This window comes from Phalangium opilio, unplaced genomic scaffold, assembly GCF_054372755.1.
Source record: "Phalangium opilio isolate 3A_F unplaced genomic scaffold, DU_Popi_V2 ptg000200l_1, whole genome shotgun sequence".
Classification (NCBI taxonomy): Eukaryota; Metazoa; Arthropoda; class Arachnida; order Opiliones; family Phalangiidae; genus Phalangium; species Phalangium opilio.
In genome coordinates this window covers 1,005,553-1,020,888 of record NW_028324213.1, presented here as the reverse complement: position 1 = coordinate 1,020,888, position 15,336 = coordinate 1,005,553, and the positions used below count along the sequence as shown (strand labels likewise).

The window sequence follows — 15,336 nt, the reverse complement described above, 5'->3', positions numbered from 1 at the left end:
CTTGGAGTGAATTGCCGATATATGCGCTTTCCTTAACAGTTCGAAAATTATTACCAGTACCTGTAATCCACATGTAACCATTAACAGAACGAATTGAAAGTATGAGATAATGGCTTCCGATGCACTACGATTAACAGTGATAGAATTATTCCCTGTAAACCACACGTAACCCAAAACAGACATACAGAAAGTTTCAGTGATTAGACCCCTAATGCTTAACCCTTATAAACGTTTAAATATATAAAAATAACGGAAGCCGAACATATTTTAGTGTTTAACTGCCTTAAAGGTAGGCATTCTTATCAATTAACTTACTCGAAACATAATTATTTATAAGGTCACATTAATCTGACTCGTGAAGATAGGTTAATTCTAAGCTAAATTACAGAATAATATTTATTAAAATTTAGTAACTTCCTCAATCGGTTAATTTGAAACTTAACTAAACTACATCATTATCTACTGTAACTTACTAATTATGTTCATTTTAAACTTAAACTACAGTAAATTATTTTATTAAATTGTTGAAGAATATTAATTAAACTATAGAAACTTACTTAAGCGACATCATTATACTAATTAAATTAAATTACATTAAATTAAAGTTATCATAAACTTCCGTATAATATTAATTAAATTACAGTAAAATACTTAATTAACTTACTTGAAACATCTTTAATTTTAAAGTTATCATTAATCCCACTCGTAAAGAAAGGTTTGTTTTAATTTTAATTAAATTACTGAATAATATTTATTAAATTCTAGAAACTTCCTCAATCGGTTAATTTTAAAATTAATTGAACTACATCATTATCTACAGTAACTTACTCATTAGGTTCATTTTTTACTTATACTACAGCAGTAATATATCTTAATTTTATTACTTAATGTTAATAATATCAATTAAACTATAATAACTTTCTTAATCGGTTAAATTTAAACTTAATTAAACTACATCATTATTTGTAAAGTTATCATACATTACAGTATAATATTAATTAAACTTTAGTAAATTCCTCAATTAACTTACTTGAAACAGTAATAATATTTATTAAATTATTATTTTTTCTATCTAATCCATATACCAGCGACAAAAATGCATTCCCAACCACATCTGACTCTTTAGAATATCCTGACAACACTGCTGTACTAAACTCAAACCATAACTTAGACACAGTACTGTCTGAGCTAGAGAGTGATTTTACATCACTTAGGAACGCATTGAAGATGAAAAAACTCGTGCTAAACGAAAAGAAATCCGTTTTCATTATTTTTAGCCCCAACAAGGCTAAGAGAACCCAAGCAGAGTGTAAAACTACAGTAACGAGACATACCATTAATCGTGTTTCGTCTTATAATCATCTCGGTCTATAGTTTGACAAACTTTTAACCTGGACGATTCATATAGACTATACATATAAGATTCGGCAAAAGATCAGGCTCCTCAAGTCGTTCCTATCCACTCTAGTCAGAAAACATCTTGCCTCTTATACACCACACGTATCCAGCCTTTATTCGACTATTCCAATATATATTTTATAACAATACCTCGAATGCCAAAACCAAAAGCTACAGACACTGCGCAGTAACGATTCTGAAAAAGCCAGTTAGATCATCAGCAACCAGTGCAAGACAAGAACTGGGCTGGATGTTATCATGTTCGGACCCAGAAAATACCCAACTACAATCTAGATGTATTATTACAACGCTGACTCAAAAACATCACCACAATGCAAGACTCCGTGACTTAAACCTCAACTTCGAGAGAAGAACCAACCGTTTCAGTAAAAAATGTGTGAAGACCATCGTTGTAAAATTATGGAACTCCCTGACTGTGGATTTCCTGAATAAATGCTCTTTTGACATTTTTAAAAAAGATCTAAAAATGTGTATTTAAAAGGAATTTTAATTTAAATTCGAAAGGCCCCTATGTAAAGCAGACCTTGGTCTGGTAGGAATATCCCAATAAAGCTTTATTTATTATTAAACTATATTAACTTCCTCAATCGGTTAGTTTTAAACTTATTTAAACTACATTACTATTTATAAAGTTATCATAAACTACAGTATAACATTAATTTGAACTGTTGTAACTTCCTCAACTAACTTATTAGAATCATTATTTATTTATAAAGTGATAATTTTTTTGACTTGCGTAAATAGGTTAATTTTAATCTTAATTAAATTAGAGAATAATATTTATTAAACTATAGTAACTTCCTAAATCTGTTAATTTTAAACTTAATTGAACTATATCATTATCTACAGTAACTCACTGATTAGGTTCATTTTAATATTAAACTACTGAGTAATAAAAATTAAACTATAGTAACTTCCTCAATCGGTAGATTTTAAACTTAATTAAACTACATCATTATTTGTAAAGTTATTATAAACTACAGTTTTGACTTGAAATGAATATTGTTTTTTCTAATGTGGTTAAATTCAATAAGAACTGCTACTTCGTGGAATAAATTTTATGTTTATTTTAAATTTAAAACTTTGGGAGCTTTCGGACCGCGGTCCTTCCTCAGCCAATTTTTTAAAAAAAAGTCCACCGTGAGAACAGAACGACCTCTACAACAATTTAACAAAATTTCTATTCCATCATCGCCTAAATAGTAGAAATTGTAAGCAATGATCACCTACTTACTCGTACGTGTAGCCAATTTAAACTGCGCATTTAAAATAAAGAGACCCGTTCTCTGCAGAACTAGCTTACACGTACGCATAAGGACTGCTAAAATTAGTGTCAGCTTAAACTCTCCAATGTCACTGTATATTCGCCACTAGCATTAGCGAGGAAGAATCGGATCCTCCATCCGATTTAAATGGTTTCGCTTCTTTGGCACATTTTCAAAATCAGAAACCCAAGCTCAATTAGCCTAAGGTTTTAAAGTGACAATGTCGAAAACTATTAAGTGTGCCCCTTTAACTAAGCTTTTTGGAAATGTTTTGGATGGTTATAAAAAAGCACGTAGTTCTAAAGCTCAATCAGTGGCAAACGATATTCATAAAAGCTAAAAACGGAAATGAACTTTGACTTTCAAGTCGAGCAAAAAATTTCTAAGTGGAAAAGAAGAAAGAATCTCTTTTTAAATTAATCAAATTAAATTGATAAATTAAGACAAATAATAGTCCGTTGGGCGGGGGGGGGGGTTAAAGAAATGTGACGTGGGTTTCAGGGGAGGGGTCTTAGAAAACGTGACCAAGTGTGATCAGGGGGGACGGCGGGTCAGAAAATGCCATTTTTTGCGTTACGTAGTATATGGACGGTCCCTTACGCGCCGATAGGATTTGACACATCTTGATCCTTAAGTCCTTCCTTTCATTGTCTATTGCCATTCACCATGTACTACCTAAAAGCACTGCTAAAAGTTAGGGGGCAGCCTTGGAATTGCGTTTTGGCGAAACTAGAAAAATTATGGATTCTTAAAAATACACGTAATAATAAATTTTTGATTATTCATCATATGAATCTATTAAACCGTTTGAAAAAAATAAGTTTAATTTTTTTGATATCACATCCAATATTGGGCATGGTTATCAATGAACAAGTAGTCGCCAAAGAGAAAGTTTTCATTTAGGCTGAAAACATTTCTAGGGCAAATGGCGACGGCCATTCGTTGACCGTTCTAGCCGCGTCTGAAATATAAATTAACCGTTCGAGGCAAATGGTTTTATCTTGAAAACTTCTTGGTAGATAAGGAAGTCGCTGCACACGCGCTATACGGCGTCAAGGGCGCTTTATATTAACACTTTATATATAATATCTTAAACGACAGTGATATTAAAAGGTAAATTGAACTTAGTATTTAAGTTTGATTTGTATTAGTTAATGGGATTTTGTTGGTAATGTTTTGAAAGTAGCAACCCTGCCCCATCAGGTATCCGACAATAAACCTCCACCGATAATGGGCCGCAGAATATAAAAAAATATTTTTTCCCTGAATTAATTTCACGAGTTGTCATTGTCACTTCGGAGGAGTTTATTTTGGTTAAGTGTTGATATTAAACGAAGTAACAATTACTTATGTCGTATTAAGATAAAAATGATGGGCTCATTGTGGGACCATCGTGGGATTGCCAACACTACGGCGGTAGATTGCCGAGGAAAAGCAACTTGCAACAAAAGCGTTGTGCTTTATGTATGAAAAGTAGATATAATGCATATATATTCTCTTTTAACAAATTTTAATTCATAACAGACCTTTTCTAAAGTTGCTTTAAATTAAAGAAATGCATCAAAGAAATTACGATGCATGTTATGTGCTGTCAGATGTTCTTTACTGTTGGCTTTGAACATATCGCCAGCAGTATGCCATTTTGCCAACGGTCTACCAACCAAGGCGACCTTGCTCAACCTTATTCCAACAGGCCAATGCTACTATAGGGCAGCTTTTTAGTCGAGTTTGGAATCCTTAATATGTTAGTGTTATCAATGCTCACACGCTTGCAATTTCCAGATAAATTCAGGTTCACAAGCATGTTAAAATCGAAGAACATTCAAGTTCTTAAGTGTAATAATATTCTGAGGTAGATCTAACATTAGAGTTATAAAGCAATTGAAAAACAAGTAAATTTATATTCAAATGTGTTGAGTAATGAAATAAATAAATTTGGCTCCTCTTCCCTTGCTCTAGCCTCACGATTTCTTATCCAAACATATTTTTACTTCTAAAAAACCTATTTTTACTTCTAAAAAACATATTTTTACTTCTAAAAAACATATTTTTACTTCTAAAAAACATATTTTTACTTTAAAAAAAGGTATTTTTACTTCTAAAAATATATATTTTATATTAGTACAAAGTATTTTGTGGTACCAAATAGGAACCATTTAAACCCCAACATAGGCTAGAATTATACCTTCAAATTTGTGAAGGTACTCCTTATTACCGAGACGGGTACCCGAGGGGTAGGACGTTCGGCATTTCAGTGTACGGGATTTTGAGATTTTCCCCAGATTTTGACTGAGATTTTAGAAATCTTGAAATCTAGTCCAAGATTTTAAGATTTCGGGATTTTCAATGAGATTTTCAGATTTTGAACGCAATTTCCAGATTTGGAAGGAGGTTTCGGGATTTTTTTCAGGATTTTCAGATTTTGAAAGAGATTTCGGGATTTTGAAGGAGATTTTCAGATTTCGAGGAGATTTTTAGATTCTTGATGAAATTTTGTCTATTTGCAGGGGATATCAAGGTTTACTATTAACTTCCGGTTATCAAAGGATATTTCGAGATTTTAAAATATAGACTATAAATTTGTTTTAATTTACCGTAATGAATATCGGAGAGAAATCGACAAAAATAGTCTAATTTCTAATACAGTACTCTTGTATAGCGCAGGCGCCAAAAAGCGAGATGAAAGGCAGAGTGTTACCCCCGTGTCTTCCCCTCTTAAATAGATGCAAAACGTTTATTGTAAGCGTGGAGATTTTCAGATTTTTATATTTTAGGGTGAGATTTCGGGATTTCTAGATTTTAATGTGAGATTTCGGAATTTTAGGTGAAGATTTCGGGATTTTCAGATTTTAAAGTAGGGATTTTGACGTGAGATTTTGGGATTTTTAGATTTTGACGTGAGATTTCGGGATTTTAAGGGTAAGATTTAAAGATTTCGAGATTTTCGAGAGAGATTTTAATAGATTTCAAACGAACTGTACGGGATTTTGACAAACGTCCGACCCCTCGCGGGTACCTGTTAACACTAGAAAAGATTCGAAAATGTAGTTTGAAAGCTGTGAGAGGTATTTGTGCTACCGAATTACGTATTATTTAAAACCCCAAAAGGGTCCGAACGAGGGGGTAGCCACTACGTGAAGTAGGTGTACATTTGGTTTTGTAATATTTAAAGTATTAAAAAATATCGAAAAGTAAAGTGAAGTATATTCGAAATATTGAAATATTGCAAAGTATGGTGTATTAAGTGTAATACATGTAATACGAAGAGTATACTGAGAATATGAAGAGTATGATGTAAATATTCGAAGTATTTCGCGAATTGTTACGAATATTAAGAATCTTAGTGTAATACTTTATAAAATCGAGAAGTCTCGCAGAATTTTATGTTTCCATCCCATATTATAACGGTGGGATACAGATTATCTCGGATTTTAGTCCAAATTCCCGAACTTTCTCACGGTAGATACCGAGCATATAGCTTTACAGAATAGGATAATGGTATAAGGCAAGGTTTTCGATTGGCTTAAGCTGTGACGTTTAGTTGGGGAGTTTCACCCCACCAGTGTGGGAAATAAGGCACTTTCACAGGCCAATAGCCAGTTTAAAAATTACCTGGGCCAGTTTAAAAATTAAACGCTTTGGGGTCTACTGGCCGTAGTGGCCACTTAATTAATTCGAAGTTTTCCCCCTCATGATTTTGGATCATTAAATAAATACTATGTTAATCCCTAAAATTGTCTCGTCTTTGCTGCTATGCTGTTTGCTCACTTGGCCTGAATTGTGTATGTGGGAGTGGGATTATGGGTGTGTTTATGTCTGTCTACGCTCTACACAGTGTAGAATCTGTAGATGTAGTGATTTTTGCAGTTAGCTAAAGCATGGCTAAAGGGAAGATAATCTCTCGGTAGTCTTGTTTGGGTCTGGTCTCTAGGGAAAGGCAGCCTGCTGCCTTTCCCTAGAGACCAGTCTATGGGAAGATAACAATGGAGTGTCAACTCCCTCCCTATGGGCCGAATTTTTTAATTTAGCATTACTCAATAAAGACTTATAGTTCTTAATTTAAGACTCCAATATTTTTAAATACCCATACCTATAAAAAATAACCTTTACAAATAAATTTACAAACTTAGTGCAGGGTTATAGCGCGCGCAACCCTTTAAAAGATTTAAGGATCAAATTTAACTTGAGCGATCCACCTCAATTCTAATTGAAAATAAGTGCATTTTCAACCATTTATCATTAAAATTGTTTATTGTTTTCAAAATGGAGTTCATTAATATCGCAATCAAATAGTCACGTCGACCCACGAACCAATGGCATTTAATTCTCGCGCGGAAAATGTTAGTGTTTTCAGTCCGCTAATCTTTCCATAAATTTTAACAAGCTCTCCCAAAAGCTAAAAGGAATAACGGTAACATGGAGCAAGGTAGCTTAAGGGTTGGTTTTTCAAGTTAGTAACTGGGTTTTATTAAAATACGATCCAACTCACATAACTCTTAATTATAACTTGGCTGTAATTATGAGCGCATGAGCGCCTTAGAAAAAGCCAAAATTTCCATGAAAATACGATCGACGAACCATCAGTTTTTCTACCCAAAAACTAAGTTATATTCTACCAAGAAAGAATTTACTATAAGAAGGCATAAAAAGGCGTCCGGTGGTCGCGCGATAGTCGACAATCCCCCCTCATGGGTGGGGGAGGCTGGAAACCAAGGCGGGACTTAATATTTTATCTTACTCTATATTTTCCACCAGCTATCTCTTTTACCTTTACGTTAAGCCTTGGTTTGGTTTTTGGAACTCACGAAATCATAAGTATAGTACACTTGATTCGATTTAGAAATAATTATAGAACGAACGATTTTCACGTAGAGACACGTATTCAAAATCCATCAAGTTAGGTTCAAAACCTTAAACTAAATTGTTAATGGCAATTAAAACCATTCGCGTACCGTTTCAGCACCGCTGGCAGCCTCCATTTTCTGTTTACTTTGCTCGAGGTTTTTTTCTCTATTCGGAATACGTCAATCGCATCTGTATGACCTATCCCCACGGGATCCAATAGGAAAACGCAGAGCAATGACGGACATGAAAGGGGTGGGGCTTATTTGTCCACTAACACCGGCGTAAGAGTAGAAGCGTAAAATCTAGTGACTTAGGCACTCTTATAGTAAATTAATTCTTGATTCTACAATGCCATTAAAAAGGTTAAACAAGATAGTACGTATTAGATGGAAGTACTATAATATCGAAATATTGCAACTAGTAAGTGTAACGCATGGAGATGTGAGTCGGTAATTTGCCGTCGGTATATTACCAGTAATTTAACAATTACCGAGTAAATTACCGTTTTATATCTTACCGTAATTTTACAATGGCAATTTACTGGTAAATAACGGTGGTTAATTACCAAACATTTTTATAACGCATTAAAAGTTCATTTTACACTTAAATGATCAATTATATCTGTGTTTACTTCCAAAATGACTCACCAGACGCTATTCGCTAGTCAGTACTTATAAAGTTGCGCTAGAAATTAGTCTTTTAATAAATCTTTAGTTAGAGATCAGATTAGAAAGGCCACTGCACTGCTGCCGCTTTGGTAGCAAAAGCCGCAAATACGTGTAAAGCAGTCAAAATAGTGCTTACAATTAAACGTTGTTTAAAGTAACGGATTGTAAGCACGGAAAAATAGAAATTACCAAATTTTACCAATTGAGTGGTAGCTTTTGTTTTCCCAAAATTTCAATCGGTAATTTATCGTTAAATTTAAAATTACCGTTTTTAAAAATACGGTAATTTCACATTTCTAGTAATGAATAAGACATGAGTTATTTGAACTTTTAAAGAAAATTGTAATAACGCGTGGTTCAGAATTATCTAGAGAACTATAACTCGTTGAATTACGTTTTTGATTACCTTCAGTCTTCAGAGCTGGTGTAATATTGGAAATAACGGAAAGAAAAAGTAAGTATATTTGTGGTATAGTGTAATATTTGAAGTTGGGAGAATATTCCATAAATTGTGTAATTTCGAAATATCCAGTAATATTTTGAATTCTCCCGTAATATTTGGAAATATCGCGTAATATTTAGAAGTAAATTCGTAGTATGAGGAATTATCGTGTAATATCTGGAAGTATATTCGTAGTACCGTGTATTATTTGTATAACCAAGAATTTCGTAATATATTCGTAGTACCGAGTAATATTTAGTATGGTGTACGTTGAAAACAATAATGGTTACCCCTCGGGTCCGAATTATACTTTCAATTTCTGAAAGGTACTCCTTATTACCGAAGTGGGTGCCTGTTTAATCGCGAAAAGGTTGGAAAATATATTTTTAAAGCTATTTTGTGCTACCGAATTTGGTTTCATATACAACTCATAAAAAGGTCGGAATTATAGCTTCCCGCCACGAGAAATTCTGCCAGGGAATTTGAAAATGGTAACCTTTCCCTTAGTCATCTCGGGCTTCAATCAGTTCCAGATAAGGTATATACTACCTCAATATAACAGACAAAGAACGACACAGGCGTGAAACTTGGCCTTCCAGCGCTTTAAGCTTGTGGATCATTGAATGCGCAGAGATAGCGAGGGATCAACCCCTATTTATGGCCCGATACTGAGGGTTTCTTATCCCTTTTTCACAACAAAGGGTTGAATTCTGAAGTTCAGTAAGGCATGACACTGTTATATTTAAATAATAAATGAAGGTCACATATACGAGGATATTGGGAATGGTGACAGTAGGCGTATGCTCAGATTCAAACTGTTATATTAATAATATATACCTTATGTCATAATTAAATTACCTTTTAATAATAAAACGTATGCTATATTACTTAAATGTCGAAGAAAATAATTAATATTAATTAAATGAAATAAATATTGAAGGAAATGCAATAACTAAAGCACTCCAGATTGAAAGTTTCCTAAGTTTGGTCTTTGACCTCAACAGTATAAACTTGCAGGGAAATTAAAATCTCGGGTAGAAAAACGATACCATATTAAGCGGGAAAACCAAACCAAGCGTTTTCTTAATATTTCCATAGAGATTACTTCTACGCTGTCATTACTTGCGTTACTGGTGAAGTAAACAGGGTTAGAGAACTTAGGGTAGAATTTTTACATCATGTGTTCAATAGAGTACACTGTCTAACCCGGTTTAAACTTTCCAACAAAACTTGCAGAGGTAAATTGTAATAGTTAGTATACGGCGCTGTCGGTTAGCTGTGTGTTAGCAAAGGGCGCTAACCACCCCTCCATGTATTGCAAACAAGCCACAGGCTTAGTGTAGCCATCCCTTTGTAGATAAATATTAGATTATTATTATTATTAGAGATTATTATTTTTACTTTATTAGTGTAATAATTAATAAGCGGACCCTAGTTATAAACCTCCCTCTAAAAGAATCTGTTAAGTAGTTATCATCTTTTAAGGTACTCTTATATACAACCTGAAGCGCTAAAACTCTAAAAGGTTTCATTATCTACATTGTTTCCACAATGCCTTTTTCGAAACCATTTAATACCCGCACTGTGAGAGAACTGATTGAATAAGTTCATGAGTACTAAAAATGTCGTGAGAGAGTAAGGATGTCCCTATAACACCAAAAATTTTACCCCCCTTCTTTCCCCCTGTTATAAGGCTATCCCTGGGGTTGGGGGGATGTGGGGGGGAATTGATGACGTCACGTGTTGTAGTTGGAGGGGAGGAGATGGGGGGGAATTGATGACGTCACGTGATGTTGTTGGCGGGAAATTTGAATTGTTGAGCCACCTGGTGGTGGTTTTCTTGATGACGTCACAGCTAATTTTTTATGACGTCACGTGGCTGGTACCTGTAGGGATAGGCTTATGCTATTGTAGATCCTGGTTGGTTTATGCTATATTAGATCCTGCAAGACAGGCTTATGCTAGGTTATTCTAGGCTTATTATTATTACAATCAGATTTTATATCAAAAAACATTTAATTAGCGTGATAATAACATACATAATTAAGTTAAATTAATAATAAATTAAGGTTTATGCTATATTAGGTCGTGAAAGATAGGCTTATGCTAGGTTTATTCTTTTGTAAATGCTGAAAAAGAAAGGGTTTTGGTATTTTAGACTTATTCTGTGGTAGATCCTGGTAGGCTTATGCTGTATTAGATTCTTTGGTAAATGCTGCAAAAATATACTCTTATGCTAGGTTATTCTATGGTAGATCCTAGGCGATTTAAAATAGCTTCGTACATGCATTTTATAACTTGATCATTCAGAAGGTTGTAGTGAAATGTCATAAAACTAAATTTCTCGTTCAGTGTCCATGCCTCGGTCTTTGTTAGAGTGAATACGCTACCCTCGTTGAATACTATCTTCCCCTCCATAACGGTTATTTTTATTTTCAAGTTCAAGTAACGATAATTACCCCAGTCGCTGAATAGATCTCCGTCCACTCCTCCATAAATTCCTTCAAAACGTCTTCCGAGATGCTAACAATGGTACCATAATTTTTTTTGTCAAAAGTAGGCTTGGCTCGTATCACCCCGAAAACGGCATAACATTCATGCCCATAGTCTAACGAGTGCATTTGCGCGGTTTTCTCGAGAGTACGGGTTGATATTTAACCTGAGGGTATATTGACTGATGCATTTCTTTTTTTATTGTCCTTTATTGGCAACCCACCCGATGGTTTAGGACCTTAAAAGGGGGGGGGGTGGCTAAAGCGTAACGAATGGAATTTATCCTCGTTGGCTTTTTATTTATAGGTAGAATAACCTGGTGGTGGTTTTCTTGATGGCGTCAGCACTAATTTTTGATGACGTCACGTGGCTGATACCTGTAGGGATAGGCTTATGCAAGGCTTATGGTATGGTAGATCCCGAAAAGATAGGCTTATGCTAGGCTTATTCTATGGTAGATCGTGAAAGATATGCTTATGCTTGGCTTATTCTATGGTAGATCGTTAAAGATTTGCTTATGCTAGGTTATTCTATGGTAGTTCCTAGTAGGTTTATACTATATTAGAGTTTGAAACATAGGCTTTTGCTAGGTTTATTCTTGGTAAGTGCTGAGAGATATAGTCTTATGCTAGGTTATTCTATGGTAGATCCTGGTAGGTTTATACTATACTAGTTCTTGAACCATAGGCTTATGCTAAGTTATTCTATGATCAGGCCTGATACTCACTTACAGCCTAAAAAATAGTGAAAAAAGTGACTAACCGTATTAAAAATAGTAACTGAAAAGTGACTAAATAGTGATTAAAAAATATCGCAAATGAACTTTTCAAAGTGGAAAAAATACTGATTTAATGCTGTTACAGCAATATTTCTCATTTATAACAATTAATAATCACATTTTGACTTTTTTATGACAATTGGTTATTATTTAAAATAATAATATAGGAACTGCAAATTTTATCACATTTTTTTCAAGAAAGACGTAATGAGATTCGATTTTTTTTGTCTATTTCTTTTTGAATAGCGTCAGCGGATTTCTTTTCTCCATCTTCCCCCTCCTTAACCTTCATTACACCTGCAAGCATGGCTTGCGCTAGCTCGACTTCATTAAAGTTTTTATCACTTATTGCTTTTCTTAGCCGTTTATTGGCTTCATTGAAAAGTTGATCGGCCAACTTCCTCTTTCGATCTTCTTCAATCCGTTTATCTCGCAACTCTGTTTCTTTATTCTTTATTTCCACAGCTTCTTTCTGAATTTTCTTTAAATTTTCTTCCACTTCCGCTTTTTTCTTTTCTGCTTCAAGCAATGCTTCTTTTTCTTTTGACAGTTTACGGTTTTCCTCATCTAAATAATTTTGGTAACTTTTTCGAGCTGTTCGTCCTAATGCAAAAAGTTCCTTGGTAACTGGCACACATTCTGGTTTGTTGTTAAAAAGTTGCAAGGCATCTTTCGTAGTTAATATGGCATTCAATGTTCTTTCCCCCATACTAGCTCTTTCTTCAGTTAGTACTTTGCCTGATTTAGAAAATCTTCTTTCGACATCTGCACTGCCATGAGAAAGAGAAAGAGCAGCTTTGACAAGCTGCGATACATTGGGGTATTTTACATTGCCCATTTCGTTTTTAAGGGAGATAAAATGGCTCCAATAGACATCAATACGTTCATCTTCTTGCTTTGAAGGTTTGGTCATTGACATTTTGTCAAGTTTTAGTAACTTCCATTCGTCCACCAACTCATCAGTCTTGATGTCCAAAGGAAAGGCTCTGGCAATAGAGACAACATAATGGCAGCTTTTTTCTGATTCAATTTTTGCCAGTTGGAGACAACGGAAGTACTTAATGAAGTTATTGGCCGATACTGGTGCTTTTTCAAGAATGTGTACGCATGCTTTGACATAATGCTCCCTGGCAGATTTGAAAAAACAAATTTGCTCCTTTTGCGTAGCTTTCAATTGAAGTTGTTCAACAACATTTTCTCCACACACAATATCTTTCATTGGCAAGTAGTTCTCTTCCTTGAATTTTTCAGCTGAAATGGCTTCAAATTGTTGAAAATTTCCAGTTTTTCACACCCTATTTACTAGAACAAAAAGCAGCTTATTCAATTCGCTGTGTAATATGTGAATTAAAGGCTCTTCTTTTTGAAAGGTTCCTGTAAATTTTGTGAAAATTTTCGCGCTGGAAATGACAAATAATACTTCCGCTTTCATTGTGGGCATCTTGAGATAATTCGCAATCTTCTTGTAACCATAAGATTCAGTTGTTTTACATTCCTTTTTTGGAATGTAAATTAAGAAGTAGTTGATAACTGCCTCCCATTGTTCCAAGAGCCTTACAGCTGAAATTTCTATTGTGAGCCATCGCGATGCAACATGCTTGGTGAAATTATGGTTGGGAACATTCACTTGTCGTTGGATTTGATTGAAAGTTTGCCATCTTGCTGGCCAACCGTCAAAATAATGATGAACAGCGTAGATCAGATCTGATGCCTTGTCTCCCAATTCTTGTAAGCCTTTCAGAAAAGCGTTGTGTACCACGTGAATGTTGCATGTTCCAATATTTAAAAGTTTTTGAGGTCTTGTAAGAACAATTTTTTCCGACAGCAAACGCTGGACTTTTTTATTCACGTTTGGTCCATCACAGCTGAGCATTAACATATTTTTCATAGGAATATTGGCGTTATCTAATGCTAATGTGAGTTTCAAACATAGATCTTCGCCGGTAGCTTTCTCAATAAAGAAAGTTTCCAAATGTTGAGAGACTACTTTGCTTTGGCATTCAGACCAGTATCTAACTGTCGTTTGAAGTTCTTTGTGGCCACCACCATTTGTAGTTTCGTCGTAAGCTAATGTGTAATAGGCACCTTTCATATCATCCAGGAGTTCTTTCTTAAAATACGGCCCAAGAGCGTCAGTAATTAGGTACTTCGCCTTTGATCTACTTAAAGAAAATCCATCCGGAACGGAACCTGGGAACATGGCTTTGAAAGTATTGGCTAAACCATCGCATGACGCAAAAGAAAAGTTGCTGGCCACAACTTTCATACTCCATATAAGTTCCGCGTTGATTGCACTTTCCTTTACATTGTATAATTTCATGGTTCCTTGAGGTTCACTAGAGTGGGGTTGCTGTGACAGAGGAGCATTTTGACTAGATTCTGCAGCAGCGACTAGATGTAATTGTTTCTCGGACAACTTGGCTTTACATTCTATTAAATGTTTCGCACCACTTGCGTGCTGGATTATGGCTTGGAATCCTTTCTTATCAACTTTAATGGTTTTTTTGCAAACCATGCAAAAAATTTCATGCTTGGTATGTTGTTTCGCCCAGGTATTTATAATACGGCCTTGGCCGTCATCCTTACCTAACCAGTTATTGTTTACACAACACATTCCCATTTTATATGGACTGCATTCTATTCTAGAACAGACATATAATATAATTTTAATAACTAAATAACAACTATAATAAATTATGAAAAATGAATAATTAAACTAATAAAGTTACGTACCAGATACATTTATTTACCGCCGATTCTCCTACTGCTAAACGCCGAGATTCGGGATTCGGCGCGAAAGCAAACAATAGCAGACGATTTTAACTTTGCCCCCTCCCAAAAAAAACACCTGTTACAGCAGTAACAGTACCGTAGCTCCCTCAGGCCTTTTCTCTCTACGAGCCTTGCGCCAGCGTTTTACTCTGGGTCCTCGCGGAGCGCTCCCAAGGAGCAATAAAAACTGTAGTAGTATTTTCCAGCTTCGTTAAAGACTGTTTTTGAAGAATAGGATCTCCTAGTTTTATTCCTCCATGGTAGCGCTCCGCGAGGACCCAAAGGAAAACGCTATTAGATTGTCGTCGGAAAGCACTGAAATATAGGCGGTTTCCTACAGTACACAGAACGCGTTCCCGATTTTAAAAGATAAATTTCAAGAAACCTAAAAAAAGTGATAAATAGTGACTAATTTTCGAAAAAGTGACTTTTAGTGACCGAATTTAAAAAAAGTGATTTTAAGTGAGAAAAGTGACTCAGTATCAGGCCTGTATGATAGATCCTGAAACACTGGCTTATGCTAGGTTATTCTAGTTGTATAGGCGGAAGAATCAGAAATTGTATTAGGTTTAGAACATTTAATGAGCACGAAAATCTGATTTTTCATTGAAATATTGCTACAGATTTTTCATTCGAATACTACTAAAATACCCA

The 15,336-nt window shown here is 34.8% G+C and overlaps 1 protein-coding gene across 1 annotated transcript; it reads right to left on the bottom strand.

The window, feature by feature from the left end:
• Window positions 1-13,198: 13,198 nt before the first annotated feature.
• On the bottom strand, window positions 13,199-14,425 carry LOC149621873 (uncharacterized). Its single transcript, XM_089853633.1, has one exon. It carries the CDS (start codon window positions 14,423-14,425, stop codon window positions 13,199-13,201), a length of 1,227 nt encoding a protein of 408 aa, XP_089709759.1.
• Window positions 14,426-15,336: the final 911 nt, after the last annotated feature.